At 37.5% G+C, this 21,640-nt stretch overlaps 1 protein-coding gene across 13 annotated transcripts in view; it reads left to right on the top strand.

Annotated features, from left to right (window-relative positions):
- LOC122819845 (adhesion G protein-coupled receptor L3-like) overlaps positions 1-21,640 on the top strand; it is a 265,919-nt gene that overhangs the window by 170,799 nt on the left and 73,480 nt on the right. For all 13 annotated transcript variants that reach the window (XM_044096839.1, XM_044096838.1, XM_044096837.1 and 10 more), the window contains 3 exons: positions 10,890-11,243; positions 14,757-14,860; positions 20,546-20,731. In XM_044096839.1, coding sequence (XP_043952774.1) covers positions 10,890-11,243; positions 14,757-14,860; positions 20,546-20,731 — 644 coding nt within the window. The remainder of the gene's footprint in view (positions 1-10,889; positions 11,244-14,756; positions 14,861-20,545; positions 20,732-21,640) is intronic.

The following is a 21,640-nucleotide window of genomic DNA, read 5'->3' as shown; positions in this document are numbered from 1 at the left end:
AACACGATAGTCCTCTGTTGGTAATGCATCTGTAGACTTTTTTTTCCAATGTGAAACACACAACTCTTTGTTACGTTTTTCACTCTTTAACCCCTATTACCTCCTTTAAGAATGAACTGTGGCATAGTCATTAATAATCATTTTGACCCCACTTGTAAACAAATGTTTTTGATCTTGGATCCTTTTTTTTCAAAGAAGCTTGCAAGAAACCTTTGTACATCTGAGCTGGTTGAATGTTTTACATAAGCATGTTGATTTGCTGCGCGTTATAGTCAACCTGTACTGCAAACATCTACTTCTCTTACCTAACACAAAAAAAGCTTGCTACTTTAGAGAAAAACAGCTAAAGTATTAATACAAATCAGCTATATTCAGAAGTACACCAGTTCTGCACTTTATATTCTAAAATCTGCAGAATATGTTCAAATATTGTAGCTATGAACTAAAATTACATCTGATCACATTGTAGGCGATGTTCTTAACCAAGTGATAATTGAAATTAACCTTCTAAATTTGGGCAGATTTTCATGTGTGATTAAACGGTTCTCGTTCTGGACTAACCTGTGTGTTTTCTCGTTGCGAAGAATCCGTTTTTTTGCAGAGAATACACTGAAATCCAAGAAAGATTCACTTTTCAAGGAAGACCTTTAGTATTTTGCTCAATTCTAACTTTTCTCCTTTTCTAAATAAAATTCTAACTTTTCTCACTCTCATCCTTCTCAATGAAGAATATCAAACTGCCAATGTCTTGATTCTGAAATGAAGTAACTGGAAGACAACTGTTATACTTTTGGCTAAAATGTTGCAAGAATCCAGAGCGCTTTGTCCTTAATGAAAGACTTGTCACCTTTCAGGTTTGACCAAACTGGTTGCTGGAGTTCAATTTCCAGCAGGATCAGTTTTCTTTGGCTTGCTTTCAAAGACCAAACAGCTGCCGTTTCGCAGCAATGTTTGGCTACTCTTGGCTCCCTCTCAAATACTATTTGCAGGTTTCAGTCACTTTCAAATTGTCAATTCACTTTATAGCGCTAGAAAGCTCCGTCTTACCTTTTTCCATGCGGTTCATCTTTCATGGATTATGAGCTTTTCAGTTTCATCTGTCTTTTGTTAGCTGCATCATTTTTGCGTGACTTCTGCTGTGATGCTCTCAAAGTCGGTGACCAGCTGGACACTATGCCTACATGTTTGACTCTTCTAACATGATGCCAATCAAGTGGCATATCCTCAGAAATGTTGGATATAGTGTCTTTTGTTCAGCCACCTTTTTACATTGTCATTAATAGGCTTGTCATCATTTTGACATCATCCTGACCTCTGAGGACTCTATTTCTGGGTAGTAATTTGAGTTATTGCTCACAATTATTTTTGACATCATCCAAACAAGATTTTTCTTTATTTAAGATCCCGTAACACTGTTTGTATTTTGTTAAGTTAGGCAATATTCACAGCTTTTGCTTTGATATGACCAGGTAATGTTACCTTTCAGTGACGTCGCGTTTTATTTACTTTTTCAATGGAATACAAGGAACTGACTGTCTTTAAATGAAATTGCAATGCCCCATGACTACACCCAAGTGGTCAAATCATTACTGGCCACATCAGATGACAGATGATTACTTGGGTTTCAATTTCAACAGACCAGACCAGACACATTTTCATTGGAATTGCATTGATTCTGTAGCAGTGATGCATATAAAAGGTTTACATGGCAGGTTAGTGTGACGATGCTCATGTGGGTGATTTTTTTTCACCATGTCCAAAGAGTATACGAGAGGCGAATTGTGCATGCTACTGGTAAACACATTATATTCTTAAGTCTTAATGTCTTCCAATACCACTGATATGAAAGACTGATTCACACTATCAGTGTGTCAGGTCTGCTGGTTTTGTTATAGGCCTCTGAAGCATTCAATGTTGTGTTGCTGCACTGCAAGTACCTGGACCCATTATGCATTATATGATTCTTGTCTAGGGTGTCTCCTTTTGATGGGCTATCCATCATTGGCTGTACTAGTTCTGCTCTTACCTAATCAGACACAGATCACATGCATAGTGAAGGGGATAGCAAGCATTAACTCAATAAACCAGCTACTCCATCTATCACTTCTGGCATATAAAGACAATTGGAGGAAGGAAACATTCAAATAAATAAACATTATTGAAAAGCTCATGTGTGAAATGATGTTGTGGTTTACTTTGTCGGATTTAGATTCTTGCCTCAGCCAAACACCCAACGTCTGTTTGACTAAACCTGTGAATGTAGCAAATGGTATAATATAGCAGGTGGGATTTTTCTCAGCTTTTTCCTCCCTCTTTTTTCACTTGTTGTGTATTTCTTTGTGTGTTGGTGTGAGTGTTTGGCAACCGATTCCTCCAGAGGCCCCAAAAAACTGCCACATTAACTTTAACAGGCTCCGTGGCCCAGAAGCTCAAAGTGATTTATTTTGACCAATCAGCCGAGTGAATCTGAGCGGAGGCCTCCAAAGCGTCTTTAACTCTCTTTATCATCAGAGACGGCGTTTCTCTCGATTTGGCCTATTCCACCCCAGTTTGATAGTCTTTTGAAAAGCCCCGCACCCTGTTTTCTTGGCAACTGGCGAGACCTTGGAAAAGCAAGCTTTTCCTCATGGTGATTCCTTCGTCATGTTCTACTTTTTACCCCTGTGCCTTTGTCCATGTTTTTCTCCACCCTCCACTTTCCTGGGCAGGCTTGACTATACTTGGCCTTGTCACTTGCCCGAGAGACTCTATATTTGGCGCCAAAGAGTAAAAGTCTATGTCCAATATTTTGCTTTTCTTGTAAGACTCTCTCCTAAGATCAAAAGAGAAATATTGGAAGGTGGTAAAAAAGGATTTTCTTTTTTCTTGGACCGTGTGCTCATCGTGCAAATTTTAAAGAAATGTGAAGATTTCTAACTAATTTGAAGACTTTCATTTACTTTGAAGAAGTTTGAGAGTTTTGACTGCATCAAATGTAATTAATTAAATGAAAATCAGATGCTTCCTCTCTGGGAAATGTAGATTACCCAGTCTGTGTGTACATTAGACCAAAAAAGCTTCCTATTTGTGTGTCTTTGCAAATCTGTGCAGCAAAATGACCCCAGAGTTCTTCAGTGCAGTGCCTGTGGCAGCTCCTGTCTCTTCTGTCAGTTAAAGCAAACACAGCGAGGGTCTCTCCAGGCCCGTGTCCATGTGTGCATACATATCAGTCCAGTGCATACACCTCTCCCAGTGCTGTGTGACCTCCATTGATGCCCTCTCAAATCCCTCGAAGGGAGCTCGGGAATAAGAAATTAATTGCCAAACAATGCATAGCTCCCATCCATTATGGCTCTCATCATGTCAGATGATATCGAAGCTTACCGGATGCCTTGCAGCATAATTTATTGCTCCTCCTCCCCGCCACCGCCAGCACCTCTTCAACCTTTCCACTTCCCAGTTGCACATGGTGATGGATTTGTGGGCTCGAGACAATAAGATACTATTAAACGAGAGGACTTTTATCATTTATTTTTCATCCTTGCCACTCAGCATTTTATCTATTTATATAATTCAGTTGAGATAGTTTACAACTCAGACTATTTTGTGCTGATGAAGGTGACAGTGCTCCCTGAATTAAAGCTTCTCTTTTGACTATACAGATGAATGTTTTGTTGTTGTTGTTTGTTTGTTTGTTTATTAAGCAGCTTTTCTGTGACTTATGAATGATTGACACAAAATGTTCCCTGAACTCAAGAGGTGAATCAGTCTTTTGTCTACAGATAATAAACAAGTTAGTTAAGAAGCAACCTGTTACAAAGGCACATTTTACTCTTCTTTCTTTAGTTAAATCTATAAAAAATGCCAGTGTCAAGCCATGCATCTAACACTGAAGCCTTCTCTATGTGAAACCCAATACCAATCACCACCACTAAACACTGCCACTGATACAGGCACCCATTCAAAACAGGTCTCAGTTGTAACAGCACACTTTTTACGCTGTAAGTAAAGATACAGTCTTCCCTTACTTAGTTTGCAGCAGAACCATCACCCACACAGTTATACCCAAACGGACCTACAGTTTGTTTAGATTAAATGTCTCACAAGAATACTATTCTGTTTTCACTGCATGTCAGACCAAGTAACAAGTTTTGGGTTGTAGAATCAACATAGAAACCAGTAAAGAAGCCTTGGGAATGGGAACAAGTAGGAACTAACCCAGTTCAATGAGACAGCGTATAACTCCATAGGAAAATGCCGATTTTACTCGGTACAGGTGAAACACAATCTGCGTTGTTCAAGTTGATTTGTCAGGCAATACTCCATATATATGGCTTACAAAGTTTTATTGTGATCATTAGCTTTAGATGCTTCTGTTGCAAAAACAATTTCAACTTTGCTACTTTGATTTATTATTAAATAATTAGTGACACATGTATTATAAATATATATATATATATATATATAGTTTTCTGGGATAACTTGGATCCTGTCTGAACTCTCTGAAGGCCCTGATGGTTTGACACAGAAAAATTCTAACTATTAGCTGAAACCGTGGCACACAGTAGGCGATCAACTGAATAATGATGCATCTCTCAAGTTTTAGGTCAGATCTTTGCAGGATTTTTCCCCCTTTTTTTTTTGCTATTCCTGAAATATGTGACTTTCAGATGCTTCTCACCTGCTCCAAAAGGCTCAAGTAGCATTAAATTGTTGACTTTGAAGCAGTCTTTCATTTTGATCTTGCCACAGTCATTTATTATCTGAATTTCAGTATGCTTTTCTGCCTTGGGTTTAAGAACTGGTTAGGAAAATAAGTAAAAAAAAAAAAAAGAACTGAAAAAGATCTAGGTTAAAAGAGATGTAACAAAGTGTAACAACTACTGATGAAAAATGATTTCAAAATGTTATAAGAAAAGATCTGTTTGGAAACAAACTGACATGAAAAATATTGAATATTGAATCCACAAGATTCACAGTGATGTAAATTGCATGTCAGAGACAAAATAGAAAATATTGCCTCAACATTTACGAAATGCTGAAATAATTGTTGATTATGAAGAATACAAATTCAGCAATTCTCTTTCCTTAACGTCTCCTTTACTGGGTGGATGAGACCACTCTTGGAAACATAATTTCATGCAAATCTTTTCTCTGAAGTCAAAAATGTTGATGTGTTGAAAGTAGCTTTAGCTTAGTAAGAAAAAAATATATATACACAAATTTAGTGACAAAGTGAGTCTAGTTCCTTTTAAACTCATGAGATTACATTAGCACATTTTAAACCTTCTTAATAACATTGCAAATCTAATTTGTGTCAGCAGTGGAAAATCAAACTATGAAGCAGCAAAAAAGGTGCAGTAACTCAAAATGTTGACACTTCATGAGTTTGTCAAACTTATCCGCTTTCGCCTTACAGACAACATATGTGATTGCGTAAAGGAACTGATTTAAATTAATTTCTCAAATCTCACTTATGTTTTGTCCAAGAAGCTACAGCAGCAAAACACACAACCCAACACAACTTGACAATTGCTGAAACTGAAAACCACATAGAAGAAAAATATTATCATAATCAATCCAAAAGAAACTGCAAGTTATAGCCAATCGTTATCAGTAACCAGCATGTACAGGCAGCTAGGAAGAGTTTGTTGAACTCTGGGAATGTCTTGCTTCTTCAAATCACAAACATTTATCAGTCAGATTCTAAATCTGATCATGGGTTTAAAAATCTGTCCCGGCACCCAGACAGGTAATTTTTTAAAGTTTAATATTAGTTTTTGTTAATCACATTGATTGAGCTATAAGTGGGTGAATAGTAAGTAAATAGCTGACAGAACACACCCATAATCCAATTTTTTGAATTCCCTGTCTGTGGAAAATATCTGCTGTAGATGTAGCCATGCATAAACGTTCAAAACCTAAAATTAGAAGGTAATTGGGTTCAGCATGAGGATGGAAGACTCACTTCACTGTATATTGCTTGTTCCATTTCACCCCAAAAGCCTCTTCCACCCCTCTTTTGATCTCGACTCAGCCCAAGTTTCCCAGAGTCAGACGAGTCTTGCTCTCCATGTGGAAGTGGCAAGTCACATAAACCGGATCCATTTCATAATAGCGTTGCAATTTTCTCTCCTGGAGCGGAGTCGAGTAGGCTTATCTAATTGTGGAAGCCACGAGCCCTGGGATACAGAGAGAGAGGCTAATTAGTTAGAAATGAATGCTTTGAAATGAAGCACAAAGCTCTGTGTGTGGTAGAAACAGACTTCATGGTTTCTGTGAGATCGGGGAGGGGCTGAAGCAGAGCATCGATGATGAGAGGGTTCTGGTGCTTGAGGAAGACGGGAAGCCGGAGAATGTACGATAGTTCACTGATGACTTTTATGAATGAACAGGTTAACATGTTTGTGCCTGAATGTTCTTAAGCCTTCAAGATTTAAATGGATAATGTAAGAAGTGGTCTGTTAATATGTTAATCTGCTGTCATATACTTCTGTTTTTGCAACTTTAATTGAACAATCCAATTCCTTTTCCTCACTAATGACACGTAGCAGGCTAATTACAGGTTTTTGCATGGCAATAGCTCCTGTCACAAGACACAGAAAATTTGCCCTGTAATATTTTTTACATTTTCTAAAACATACAACTAAAATTATTTTTTGATTAATTCAAATATGCTCTTAAGTTCACTAATCTATTGCTCTGGGCTCTGAAGAGACCACTTTTACACTGTATGTTCTCCCAAGCCTATTTAAATCCCCTTGTCTAGATTGGCAAAGTTAGCAAGTTAAAACAAAATGACCTTGTATTGTCTCTAAGGCGACAGTGCCTGCGGACTGTAGCTGCTGTCCACTGCTGGCTTTCCCTTTTTTTTTTCTTTTTTTTGCTCTGCATGTGCTCATTTCATGGAAGACATTTAATTCTGTTCAAGGGCATACTCCTCTTTTCCGTCCCTAGTCTCTATCTCTTTTGCGTCTGTGTGTGTCTGCAGGTGTATTTAACATGCCGTATGTAGACCGAATCTTCGGAAAAATAATTTACCCATGGACTCAGTGGGATCATCCAGAAGAATAGAATTACATTCTAAACATGATTCCTGGTGACTTTGAATTAACCTCCTGCTGTGACAGACATTTCCCTAAGTCATATTTCTTCCGTACTGTCATACTGCCTTAACCATTCTACTTTTTTAAAATCTTTATTACTTTAGACGAAGAGGTAAAACAAAATGATCTCACTGTCTTTTAGCCTGGGATGAGAAATGACCAGATGAAATGGTTGACCAGACTCTACGGTATTTATTAAGATTCTGAAAGAACAAATAAATAAAGAGGAAAAACAAAGCTGGGTAGCACTACACTATATATAGCCCATGCTTTACTGAAACTCAGACGTTATTTTCAAGCTCTTACCAGGTACTTTCCAGGATTGCACTGGAATTGATCTGTACCTTTAATGGGACATAGTAATTACTTTCTCTGTACTTCACAGGTAAATGTCTAAATCTAACAGTGTACCTTCTAGTGCTTACAAGCAAGTTTCTCAAATTTTATTTCCATATGTACTTTTCAAAACCTACAAAGTACTTTCCTGGCAGTTTTATGAAGCATCCTTGTTACTTTCACCAAACCCTCCAAGCTCTTCTAGAGATGTTATGAGGTACTTTTGTGAGCTTATCAGGTTCTTTGCTAGAGCTGATGGGACATTCTGGTTACTTTCCTGAAATGGACCAGGCTTTAATAGCTACTTTCCGAGAACTTAAAGGATATGGCCATTTACCATACCGATCGGATAACAGATTACCTAAAGTTAAACCTACACATAATGATAAATAATACCATAAATATAACATTTGAGCATCTTAAACATAATACCCAAGATTAGTGCTTCCAATGTGTTCAATTAGTTGTGATAAACCTTCAAAGAACAAGGTGTTCTACTTATTATTCCTTCTTACACTGACTCTTTTTAAATACAGCATTTAAAATCATTATGCTTTATTAGGATTTGGAAATGTTAAGGTTTTTGTTATAATTTTAAGGTTAACATTATCATTTGTTAATAATACAGAAATAATGGAAAAACTGAAAAGGGTCAGTTAGTGAAGTCATGCACTCCTACTTTAACGCTCTTTAATACATCCAAGTATCAGTATCACACAGGAGCAAATAAAATGTGTTCATGATCTGTTTATCTGCAGTCTTTTTCATTTTAACAGTCCCTCATGTGCTTCAAGTTTTACCTTCATTAACATATGCTGGAGGCAGCTCAACACCACCACTTCTAAATTAGTGGTCTTCACCTGCGTAGAGATTTGATTCGCCTAATTGGCCCCTCTGCTTGCCTGCTTAGTCACTAGGTTGCATAAGGATTGCCACAGCAAGGCCAGTACTGACCGTGATATAAGCAGATCAGATTTTTAGCAGACATCCTCATGGTGGCCTTTCTATCATATTCAGATTTAACATCCACTGACATCAAATGTATATTAAAGACAAAAAGCAGGGTTTCATTTTGGGATTATCTTTTTCCTTTTGGCCACACATAAAAATAAGTGTTTTCATAAACAATCAAATAATAATGTTCTTGTCCTTGAGTATATTTCCCTTAAGGATATTTCGTACTACTGCTTTCATGATAAATGGTGATGAAATTAAAATTAATGATGATGTTTGTCACCATGTGCAGAATGTAAATTGTGTTTTCTTAGGCTGATTTTTATCTTACTGATAGGTGCATCTGTAAAAACAATTCGTAACCATACACTCATTGTGTACGTTTGCATTTCCATTTCACACCAACTGACTTTCAATGTGTGAAATTTGGACATGTAAACAAACCACATACACACACTTCAGTTTATAAAACCATTATAAGTAACAAAAATAAACACTTTAATACTACGTTTAATGAATCTGTGTGAATATAATTTATTGAAATATGGTAACTTTTCCATGATATTTACATTTTCCGAGATGCACCGTATGTATTAATTACTGGAACATACTTCTGCATGTATTTTGAAAAAAAAATTACCTTTCTTGGGGTCCTCATGCTTGTAAGCACTAAGTGATTGCAAAGTTTGTAACTACCTAATCTCGACTCTTCGTGGTGTGATGTAAGTGTAGTCTCAGCAGTTTCCACCTGGCAACAAAAGCAACTAAAGATATTTTCATGAACATAACCAACATGTAAAACAGTCTTTATGTATTATTTGTCAGGGAAGCTTAAATAGTGAAATGCAAGGATTGATTTTGGAGGGAACCATTTATTTCAGGTCCTGACCTTTTTCTTTGTCTAGTGGGTCTTGTCAACTTTGTATTCTTTATTGACATAAATTGGCTTTGTAAGTCTTTGGTTCGCATTACTGTTCAATAAGATGAAATGTGGTGCGACTCTACAGGAGTTCCTTGGATACCTGCAGACATTTAAAACACACCAGTCTCTTTTTGTTGGCGGAAGGAAAACAAATACTCAATCAACCAGCACTCTTGCTGAGGTGGCACATCATTTAATCAACCTTGGCTGTCGCTGAATGCTGTTAAGTGTGGAACGCATCGACTGCTGATAGTTGTCGGGGTGTCATTACAGCCTGCGGCAGCATCTGCGTCCCACACTGCTCCGCTAATTTATGCCGTCTCATTTTACCCTTTGCAAATTTACCATACCGAGATATTGTCCCATTGCAAATTGAATCTCATAGAACAGCCCCCCACCACCACCCGTTATCTGAGCTCACTGAGGTACACCGCGTCCATTGAACCTGCCAACGTAAAATTGACCTTCATTAAATTTTGTTTTGCTCTCCTTTCATACAAAGATTAGGATCGTTTGTCACTTCTGTCTTTTTGATTGTATCCCGGCACTGAGAGGAAATGACAGCTGTCCCAAATTGCATTTTAGTGAAGGTCCAAATTGTGTGTGTCTGTGAGAGAGGCCTCTTTCATCCATTTAGAGGGGCCATTGCGAGCTGTCCTCTTCCAAACCGCGGACTGTAATTAGATCATGACATACAGAACTGTTGGCAAAGCTAAACAGAGCAAAGATGGTGATGTAAATATACAATGGTTGGATTAAAAGGGGAGTTAGGGCATTCTTTTTTTTCTTTTTTTTCTGTGGAAACGCTATGAAGTTTTATCCCTTGTGTGTCCTTAGACACTCCATGGGCTTACTGAGTTCACAGATTCATAAATAAAACTTGGAGCTAAATTAATTTGGGACCTCTAATTTCCAATCAGAGACATTGTGGAAGATGAATAAGGTGCACAGGGTTTGATTGATGACCAAGACTTGAGGAACTTCAAGTGGATTTAAGAGGGAGGAGAAGGTAGCTGAGCTAATGTATGCGTCCATTTCTTAGTGCGCATGCGTTGGTGTTATTATGATAGCCGTTTTTTCTTTAGAGCTCAGGTAAACCACGTCATTAGCAAACAGTTCCTGGAGTGTAACCACGGGAAAGATCCACATCCAGGAATGGGTGTTCCACTTTGTCCTCTATGACCCAGAAATAGCATATACTTTCAAAAATTGCCATTGACTTGCAGAGATATGGCCCCACTAGCAGCTGCATTTAGGATGCACAGCTGGAAATGTGCGTTTCCTGGTGTGTGTGTAGGTGTGCGTATGTCTAAGTGTATATGTTAGCTTAGCCAGCAGGGGTCCCAAACTAGACACCATGCATGCCACATTTTAGTCACCCCTGAAAGCTCCGACTGATCCTCTTTGACTATCTTCTCTTAAACTCACACATGGAAAAAGGAGAATAGAGTTCCCATGTGTACACTGTCCATATATGAGCTTTAGAAGGAGCAAATTTCCCCTTGAACACAGCTGAGGTACAACTGATAAAATGATTTTAAACTATTTCTGTGCTCTTTTTTTCTAATCTTACATCCTTTCTTCTGTATCAGAAACGTCCTCCTCTGTCATGGTTTATATGGACAGCATGACTTCAACAATGAGGACCACTACTCGACCCGTCACCGTCACCCTGACAACCACAACAACCAGGACTACCACCACCAGGATGCCCGCCACAATAACTGCAGTGGCTGTGTGGCCGCACATAACGACCACAACACCATCACCAATGCAGACACTGGTGAACGCCTTAGAGCCAGAAGATGATGACGGAGCTCTGCCTTCCTCCAAGCTTCCGAACATCAGGGTGGAATATTGTAATCCCTTGGTGATGATGGACATCGCCTGGCCGAAGACCAGGCAGGGCACTGTCGTCAAGATGCCCTGTCCGTCAGGAACCATAGGTAATTTTGGTTTGTTTTAATGCCATATCTTTGACGATCACTAAATAGGTGTTAGCTTTCCATTAAGTATTGTTAGCTTGCCATTTGCTAAAGACTATGGAAGTGTGCCTCAGCCTTTTGCCTCATCCGAGAAGGTGCAGTGTTTGTCTTTCTTTGGAATGCGTTTGTCTCCTGAAGGAACCCAAGCAGGCTTTACAGCAATGTCTTTCATTATTTTATTTTATTTTATTTTTTTTGGCAGGGGGGGAAGTAAGCTCCAACTAAAGTGGGAGGAGCCTTGTTTTTAAGTCCACGTAGAAACCGGAATTCACCCGAGCTTTACCCAAGTTCTATTTCCTATAATAAAATCCTAAAATGAATTGTGGTGTGGAGAGGGCAGTGATAACAAAACCACAGATCTGCAAGATTTATGACTAATCCCAGACAAACTCAAACATATCTCTGTTGAAATCAGAAAAGCTCTGCTTAAAAAATAAATAGTGTTTCTCTATTTCCTCTCTCAGAGAGGATGTCAATATTCTCCTTAGAAGAACCGGTCTGCTGTGAGTTGCTTGTGTGAGTTTTTGTTTATATTTACACTCCCTGCGCAGCCTACATTCGCTCTCTTCCCGTCTTCCCCCACTGACTCTTTATTCCCGACTCAATGATGCATCGCTAAAGATAGCATGATGTTGAATTTGTATGAAAACTAGTTACTAAAACATCACACAGCTGTAGTTGTGCTCTGTGTTTCACTGCAGGATAGATGTGAATAATTATAGCTCATTAGTCTTGATCAGGCATTAGACCTTTGTGTCTGTGGATGTTTTCTGGCTGTCTTTGCATCAATACTAACAGGATAAAGTCAAGTGTAGTTTCAGATTAAATCAATGTTGACTGCTGCGCATTTAAAGACATTCTCTCTAAAAGGTTAAAAACCTGAGAGCATTTAGTTTTTTTAATGGTTCAGTTTAGACAAAAACACCAAGCCTGCTGTCAGCCAGGATTCTTCAATAAAGATTTTTGTGGCAAGAAAATCAATGAAACTCAAAAAAAAAAAAAAAAGAAAAAAAACATTAATGAATGCTTTATACAGTCAAGAAGGAAACATGGACAAACAGAAATGCTGGTTTAGGGGTACTTTCATAGGGAAGGAAAGCAAAATGAGTCATTGGCAGTAATAGCCCTTCCAATGGCTCCTTCCATGCAGAAGACAATGCTAAACATGGGGACTCTCAGATAGGGCGTACTGTCAATGGAAAGAAAATCAAAGCATGTATTCTATCTTGGTTTCTTCCAGAAAAAAGTAAACCTAAACCGAGACGAACTGGGAAAGGATCATATAAGGATAAAATAAAGATCCTACACTAACTGAATTGGCAGAATGGCTCTTTTAGTTACTTTGTACTGGTAAGACACTAAATATGGAATCCCTAGTTCTTTAAGAGTGCACAAAATTAATAAGCCAGTAGTGCCACAAAATTACACAGAATTAATTGCAGCAATAGCTCAGACAGCAGCTTCCTTCAGGGTAGAGATACAGGTAAGCACATAAGCACTGCATCAGGGGTATTTCTATGAAGAAAACATAGAAAGTACATCAAATTAATGCAGAAATAGCTCTTTCAATGGTTTTATTCAAGAAAAAAGTTAGGTAACCCAAAGAGACACAGGGCCAAAGCACCAAAAAGTTTTTTTTGGACAGTAAACGGCTTATTTTTTGTCTTTTGAACGCTTCTTAAGTACATTAGAAACGGCTCTGTCAGTAAATCTACCTATACAGAAAACACAGCTACAAAACAGTCGTTGGCCCGGGGTTAGGGGTACTGTCAGGGAAGGGTCTGCTAGTATTTCTATGCATAAAAAACAGAAAGAACACAAACAGTGATGGCAGCAATAGCTCAATTTATTTTCCATAACAGAACATAGTTTTTATTCAGTATTTAGTTACCTTCTACGGTAATTTTACTAAACAGTTAGAGAAAAAATTATTTTCACTGCGCTTTTTCGTAAAAGGGTTTTGATTGTTTCTCTGATAGTGGGACGAATAAAGCATTTGCTTTGCATCTGGTAATCAGTAAACCTTAGTGCTTGCATATACTCTTCAGGTGAGATCTAACTACACCTGCACAATAAAAAAAAAAAAAAAACTTTATTTCTCTGTTACGCTCAAGTTCAGCTTGGGGCCCAATCCATTCATCAATCAGTGCACCGACAGAGTCACGCACATAGACATGTCGTCTTCATTAACTAGGACAACGTCAGCGCACATCGAGACCTCACTAACAGCCAACACATGGTGCAGATAAGAGGAACCGCTACCCCACCTCCCCCTTACAGCGCTCTCTTCAAAGCCGTCGCACTTCAGACAACACTGTCAAGCAGAACACGGCCGCGTGAGCTTCCTCTGCCACTCTTTGAAAGTTTTCCGAGCTCCCCTTCCATCTACGTCTTTTCGTTCCCTGTCACTCCTGTCTCTCCCCTCTGACCCTCCCCTGACTCCCCATCCACCATCCCCCTTCTCTTTCATGCGCCTTCGTTCTGTCTCTCAGTGTAGGGGGGAGATGCACAGTCACTTATCTTATAAACCCATCAAACACAAGGCTGTCTACGGTGGACCGGAGAGGGAAATTATATGTCAATCAAAATTTATATCTGTTAATGCAGGTTGTGTCAACCTGCAACAACACTCTGTCCCCTCTGTATACAAGAAAGAGTAATTTAATGTCGGCATACAGCTTCGCTGATGTAAGCAGTGAAGGTGCATGCATAGATTTTTAAGGGGAAGAAGCAAATTAGGTTTAAATTCATTGCGAAACAATCTCATTTGACATGATTTGTTGAACCTGTACTTGTAATAACATATTTGGTTTACATTGAAACCAATAAAAATATTATATTGTAGATGTCAATAGGTGTAACAAGATCAGAAAGGCTTAACGTATAACCATGCAGATTAATAATACTCAGTATTTGTAAGTGCATTTGCAGTGCTCATCTATCAGCAGAGAGTTTCTTCCAACCTGTTAAATTGACCTTTCCTTGGGATTTCAGCCTTTAATTGGCACCTTTTTTGTTGCATCTGCTTTCTTATGCAAGACTTAAACAGCCACTGGAGCAGACACTTTCTGACTTTTAATGATTAAATACTGAGTGTGTCTGGGTGAGTCCGGCAGCCAGCCTCCAGCGAAGCAGATTCATTTTAGCCAGTTTACGATAAAACCATCCAATTACAGTTCTGCAAATTCCATTAATTGGATCACTTAGAAATTTTGTTTCTTTGGACAAGTTTGGCAAATAAGAAAAAGGGCTTGACATACAGAAGACTCCGGCAATAGATGAGGAACTGTAAAGCATTGTGTGGTGTGTCAGTCTATAATGGGAAAATGGTCGAGGAAAAATTGGAAAATTGTGATGGGCTTGCGTCAGACATGATTAGTTAGAATGACGGTCAAAATACACACACAGAACAACAGATGTTTCTCTGAGTCTTTATAGACACTTAACTGCTGACTTTCTTTCTTCTGTCTAAAGGTGTGGCTTCATTCATGTGCTTGGGCCCAGAAGGATACTGGGACCTCCAGGGGCCCGACTTCAGCAACTGTACCTCCCCTTGGGTCAACATCATCAATCAAAAGGTAAAAACCACAACTTTCACTTTCCACCATTAAAAAAAAAAACATTTGGAATGGTGTTTAATTTTCTTTCAGTATCTTTGTATACGTTTCCAAACAATATTCTGAATCCAACATGTATTATTACCTTTGCTAAAAGAAAAAAAACAAAAAAAAAACAGCACCACCTTCATATACAATAAGCAGAATGCTTTTTATATTACCTATGTATTGGACAAGGTTAATGCCATTTAAGTTTAAGTTACTGCTCTAAAATCCAAATCAAGGCAAGTTATTATTTTAGCTCAATGTATACACAAAGTGTTTTAAAGTGCTGAAGTCACATTAATGACAGGAAATTGATTCAATTTTATAGACATGAGAACAATAAACTCATAAAATAAGATTTGACTTTTACAGGAAGACCTTAGAAATCTATTGTTTTTAATTGTGATTTTAAGGAGCCAGGAACAGTGTCCACACATCTATTGCTTGAAGGGAGTCGGTTTAAAAATCTGCAGAGCAGAAAAACTAAATGCTGTTTTCACTTGTTGGGTTGTGACCCTACATATACTGAGTGACCCCTGTTGGATCTGGCTCATACTGACAAACAATATTTTGAAACATTTATTGGCCCAACACTATTCAGAACTGTGTGAAAGATTTAAAAATTGGTCCTTTCACACACCAGGAGCTAGAGCTGTAATGCAGGGCTGGTGTGATGTGATCAATTTGGCAACAGCCTTTTGAATGAGCTGCTGCTGCCAGATTATTTTGCTGAGAACTGTAAAGACACCATTAAAATAATCTAATTCACTGAAAATAAAAGCATAGCTTATTTGTCTTGTTTTATCTACCCTTTAGTTTGGCAATGTTTTAAGATAGTGTTAGGCTTATTTAGGAGTAGAAATTAGAATAACATAGAATCCAGATAAAAATTCTCCCAGAACAGGAACATTTAGTTTTTACTATTACTTAGAAACTGTGCAGTACTCATTACTTTTACAAATTTAGAGCACACTTAGAAAGCCCAGAGAATGCCTACTTATATTTATCTAGCACCCAGAAGTCTAGAGGATACTTACTTACTTACACTTATTTAGCAACCCAGAACAGGGATTAGAACGTGTAATCCAGAAAAACTGCAGTAGCAACTACTTTTTAGACTCATTTTTTTCCAACCCAGAAAAGGAATTAGACCAGAGGATACTTACTTATACTTATCTCCTAACCCTGAATAGGAGTATCTAGTTTATTTATGGTACTTTGGATCAATATTATTAACTTTTTATTCGCTTGCTCTTTCTTTCGGTTTGTTATTTTGTTTGTATTTCCTTTTGAATCTTGTAAAGCACTTTGTATTGCCTTGTTGCTGAAAATGTGCTATATATTTTTTTTTCTGCTTTTGCTTTTGCTAGACTATATGTGGCTTTTGACATATCACATAAAGTGTACCACCCAGAGATATTATTGATACACAAGAACAGCGTACATGTGAGTGAACATGACTTGTCTGCTCACATTTATTAAAAACCTAATAACCACAACAAAGTCCAGCAAGTCCACTTTTATGTAATGCTGAACATTTACTATTTGTAGCACAAACGCTTGGGTTAAAGCCTACTGCTGTTCTTAACATGCGTAGCTTATTCCGCTTTTATTCTAATTGGGGTACATTGCTTAATGAAATAAACCTTATATTGTTGAACACTTCAATTATTTATTGCCAGAAAAACAGGAAAGCCTGGACGTTTCAGTAGTGTTAATTTGAGTCTGGACAGGATAATTCAGAAATGTTTATGAACGGTTAAGAAAGACTTCCTCCTTTCACCCCTCTGTCAGTACTGCTGCAGCGGCTCACAGGACAGATATTTCTGTCGCACTCAGTCAGCTCTGCTCTATGTTGGTTTCGTTCCTTGCCTGCTCATAATTGGTCAATTAATGTAATTGATTAGCCAGACGGTGTACTCCATAGAAAGCTGATGCCTCTGTGTGCATGCACATATGTTTAGATTGGAGTGAAACCCAATCCAACAAACCAGGATAGTGTAATGGACTCCTGTGGGTAAGGCTCTATTCATGCTGCCGTCTCCTCTTCAACATGATACAGCGGTTATTGGCTCTCCATATTGCTCGTGTACAAATGACTTGCATTTCCTGCTCTGCAGGCTATTATGCAAAGGCTCATTTCGACCTTCCTATACTTCAATCTGTAATCAAATCAAAAAGAAAAGATGGGAAGGGGACGGCAAGTGGGGATCCATGTTTCAGCTTATGAATTGCAAACAACGGTAAAAATATTCCACCTGAAACGTGCTGCACCCTGAGGCATGCATGTTATACCACTTATGTTTTACTCTATGGCAGGAACTCAGCCCATTAAGCCAACAGCAGTCTCCTGATAGGAATGGAGAATGGCTATTGTGGAGAAAACTAGTGGTAGAAGAAATAATCAGCTGCACTTGTGTATGGTGCATTCCATTTGTTGACAGCAGTAAAACTGGAACATAAATAAACAAATAAACAAAGCAGCAGAGTTGGTTTGCTTTTTTTAGCCCTGCTCAACGGAAATAGTGAGACTACTTTTGTATTATTCAAATCTACAACAAAGTTAAGTTGAGAAAGTAATATATGTATTTTTAGAATAACAAGAAAGCTATAAATTTTGTATATAATTCAAAGGATATGACAGTTGAGCGGTACACCTGTCTTGGTGGAGGAAGAAAGTCTCTAATGAAGATCAACCCGTCAGGGATTTAGAAAGCCCATCTGCCACTTCGTTATTTTATATCCATAGCCATTGTCCTGTGAGTATCACAGCTCATTACCAGATGGTTTGGTAGACGAAATGAGAAAGGACGATGCAGAGGGTAAAAAGGAAACGAAATGACACCAGACAAGCAGAAAGAGAGGGAGAGTAAGCAGACACAAAAGAGAAATCAGAGATATTTACCCAGCATCCTCAGCTCTTCTCATTAGGAGACGAGCACAGGGAAGCCGAGGACGAAAACATCTTCCAAAGACATGTTCGCCTGCACACACACCTCTGTGAGGACCAATTTAAGAAGCCTAATTACTTCCCTAATAAACTCACAGGCAGAGATAGCAGGTAATGCTACAAAAAATAAAAAAAAATTTAAAAATCAGCATGATCCAGTTTTTACTCACGTCTTAGTTTTCTGCATCTCTTATCATCGTACGTTGTTTGTGAATTACACCATGAAAATAAAAAAAACACAGCACCTTACCGGTCAGGATGTGTAGAAAAGCTACATGCTCTTGAAAAACTTTTGTATTAGTCTACTCGTTTAAGTTGATCAGTCTCCAGGAACTTTTAATTAGTATCTCCTTACTTCCTGTTTTCATGGAGTGTGGATTATTTTATCTGCTTTTTATAATGAGAAAGAAAGACAAGCATGGTGTTCAAATCTGGCAGATTTGTGATGATATTTGTAAATCAAAAATTGTCTGAGAGAATAGCCACTCAACTAAACTATGTTATGAATTAAGCCCGGATTTAACATCACACAAGTTATTTTGTTAAGACTGTAGAGATAACCACTGCTGAAGTTACCTTTTCCAATAACATATACTGGAGCAGATATGGAAGTCAATGAAATGTCTGCTGTGAGCACAGACTGTGTATTGCTAAGCAGACAAATCAAAGGCAAGACAAGGCAACTTTATTTATATAGCACCTTTCAGCCAAAGACAATTCAAAGTGCTTGTACAAAAATGTTAAAAACAACATATAACAAGAAGATAGTAAATTCTACTCTTTGAGTAACAGGCAGTCAGTGCAGGGATCTTAGAACTGGACTGATCTGCTGATCTCTCTTTGTTTTAGTAAGGACTAGTGCAGCAGCATTCTGGAGAAGCTGAAGCTGTCTTATCTTTTTGATAATCCAGTAAAAGTGCCATTGCAATAATCGAGTCTACTAAAAACAAAGGCATGAACTAATTTTTCAGAATCTTGTGGGGACATAAGTCGTCTGAATTTAGCAATTTTTTTTAGATGGTAGTATGATGATTTTTAGGATCGATTTGATGGGGTTATTAAAGTTCAGATCAGGATCCATGATCACTCCCAGATTCTTGGCTTTGGCAGAGCATTTTAATCCAATGGACTGAAGGTGGGTGATTATTTTTAATCTAAGCTCTGTTGGTGCAAACAATGAAGAACTCTAAAGGGTTTGTGAACTTATCTTCAATGTTCAGAGGTGTTCTTATCAACGTTTTTGAGCTGGAAGAAAATTTATGGTTAATTGGTTAAAAGTGTACCACTACAGAGTTAGATTGTTTTTAAACTGATTAAAATTTTAGGTACAAAACAGAGCAACTACAATTGATAATAGAGTAATGGCTCATGTCTAACAAAGGAATACTTTGCAGCACTTCTGCCTTAAACAAAAAAAAAGAGAAACATAGCTCTGTCTTTTTGTCTATAAACTACCTTTTAGATTTTCATTTTTATTTTTTACATTAACTAGGCAGCATGAAGAGTGTTTATATTATTCTCTACACCAGAATGTACTATCCCTTCATTTCAGTGTAAATAGCATTCATCAAGTCTAGCTAGTTTATACAGGACATTTCTGTTGGAAATATTTGGCACGTTGAGACCCAGAGCTGCACTGTTCAGGGCTTTCCTGTAGTTTTGTTTTAAGCTGTCTTTTTGTTTTTTCTGATACAGTGTAGAAGCATTACCCATTTCATTTGGTTATAAATCACATCCAAATAATAACTAAAAAAAGGGACATTTAATTATTCTGTGGACCTGATTCTGCATTCTTTGGGAAGTGAAACCTGAAGATTTTACTTCAACCTCAAACAGTAAAACAAATGTTTGTCATTCTTACATCATTTTATACATTTCAGATTATTCCACTTTATGATATTTTGTTGCACCTCACTAACTTTAGATTTTTTTTTTGTATATTATAGTTGTCTGTTAAAATTAAGAAATCCCAGTGAGATATAATAATTTCTACAAATGACATAATTCCTTGCTTGAAATTTCCCTGTCCAGAGGCATCACTGTGCTACTCTATGCTCCATGCAACTGGAATAATCTTATTATCCTGGAGCTTATTTAAATATTTCTTTAAACTAAAGAAATGTATATATATATTTTTTTCAAATATCTCTAGGACACCAACAACATATTTTGAAATAAATAAATAATGAAATATATAAATAATATGTTTATATGCACATAATATGAAATGTTATATGTGCCTACTATTCAAATTTTAACATCATATATAATAATGTTATATATATATATATATATATATATATATATATATATATATATAATATGGTGTTACATATTTAATACGTTTAAAAGAAAACACTCCAAAGGTTCTGCATTAGTTTCATAAAAGTATAATGCTGTCTGGGGAAATTCCCTCAATAGTTTCATAATTGCGTGCAGATATAATATTTTGCCCTGGTGTACACTCAACTGCGTGAGACGGTACACATCTCCGTGTTCACACATTAATTGTCTGCAATATTACAGCAGTTGGGGAAAAATTGCAGGTCAAACTGTATTTATTTTATGGGGTAGATACTTGTAGATTCCAATTTATCATGTATTCCCTTGCAGCCAGTGAGCAGGCCATGAATATTAAGAGAATGCCTCACATTTCCTTTCAAGGAATAATGTGTGTTAGTGTCTTCGTTTACAGTACCTCTATTTTTCAGATAAAAGCCGGAGAGACGGCAGCTGTGATTGCCAGAGAGCTGGCAGAGCAAACCAAGAGCAACCTTCAGGCGGGCGACATCACCTTTACGGTGAGGGCTATGATTCAGCTTGTTGATCTGCTCGACGTCCAGCTGCGGAACCTCACGCCGGGTGGAAAAGACAGCGCAGCGCGAAGCCTCAACAAGGTACCGAAAGGAACCTTCGTCTTTTTTTTTTTTTTTGGCTCCCTTTAATTCACTTTTCTTTTGCTTTTAAATATAACCTGACAGTTTAACAGGCTGGATAAACATAACCCGCAGGAAACAATGACCTATCGCACTTATTGTCATGACTGTTCAGATCAACATACTTCAGAGGTTAGATTAAAAATAAAACAATTTCAGAGAGTTTACACCACTTGTATTCAAAGGTAAATTTTATGGAATTTGACCTACGTACCATGACTAATAAATATCAAAGAATATCTATTAGTTATTAGTTTATATTTATGGTGCAAGTACAAACGGAACTATTTTGACACATTTATTTTATCTACTTAAATTCAGTTGTAATTTCAAGTTCACGTCTTGAACTTGAAATTCATCGGAAATAGCGTTCAGTTTAATAAGTTATAGTGTTTTTAAAAAGTGGCTATAAAGGCAAAAATCTAGCTGTTTTCTGCAGGAAACCCTAAAAGGCATGGAGTGACATCTAAAAAAGTTCCACCCATCGCTATTAACAGGCTTTAATAATGAGAAAACCCAGCCCAGTTTGAAAGTTTAAACCTAATAAGCCTCACACTGTGATAGAACTTATGCATTATCTATCAAATGACCCTAAATAGCAGTGTGCACCCTCAAATCCACTCAGTTCACAATATTAACTTTAAAAAAAATTTGAATTTTTCATTTCAAATATCTAATACATAAAACCATTCAGGCACAAACCATGCTAAGTTTCAGCTCTCATGGTTTTATTAATTTTAGATTTGATCTAAAGTTTTTGCACTGTAATAGTTTCTTTTAGGGTTAAGTTTCTGTTTGGCTTAAGTGATGGGAAACCATTTCCCCAGAAAATGCAGTTTTCTGTTTTTCATCCAAATTCCTAAAAGGTTT

Source organism: Gambusia affinis, linkage group LG18, assembly GCF_019740435.1.
Source record: "Gambusia affinis linkage group LG18, SWU_Gaff_1.0, whole genome shotgun sequence".
Taxonomy (NCBI): Eukaryota; Metazoa; Chordata; class Actinopteri; order Cyprinodontiformes; family Poeciliidae; genus Gambusia; species Gambusia affinis.
Note: the sequence above shows the minus strand (reverse complement) of the source record. Positions and strands in the feature narration are given on the sequence as shown.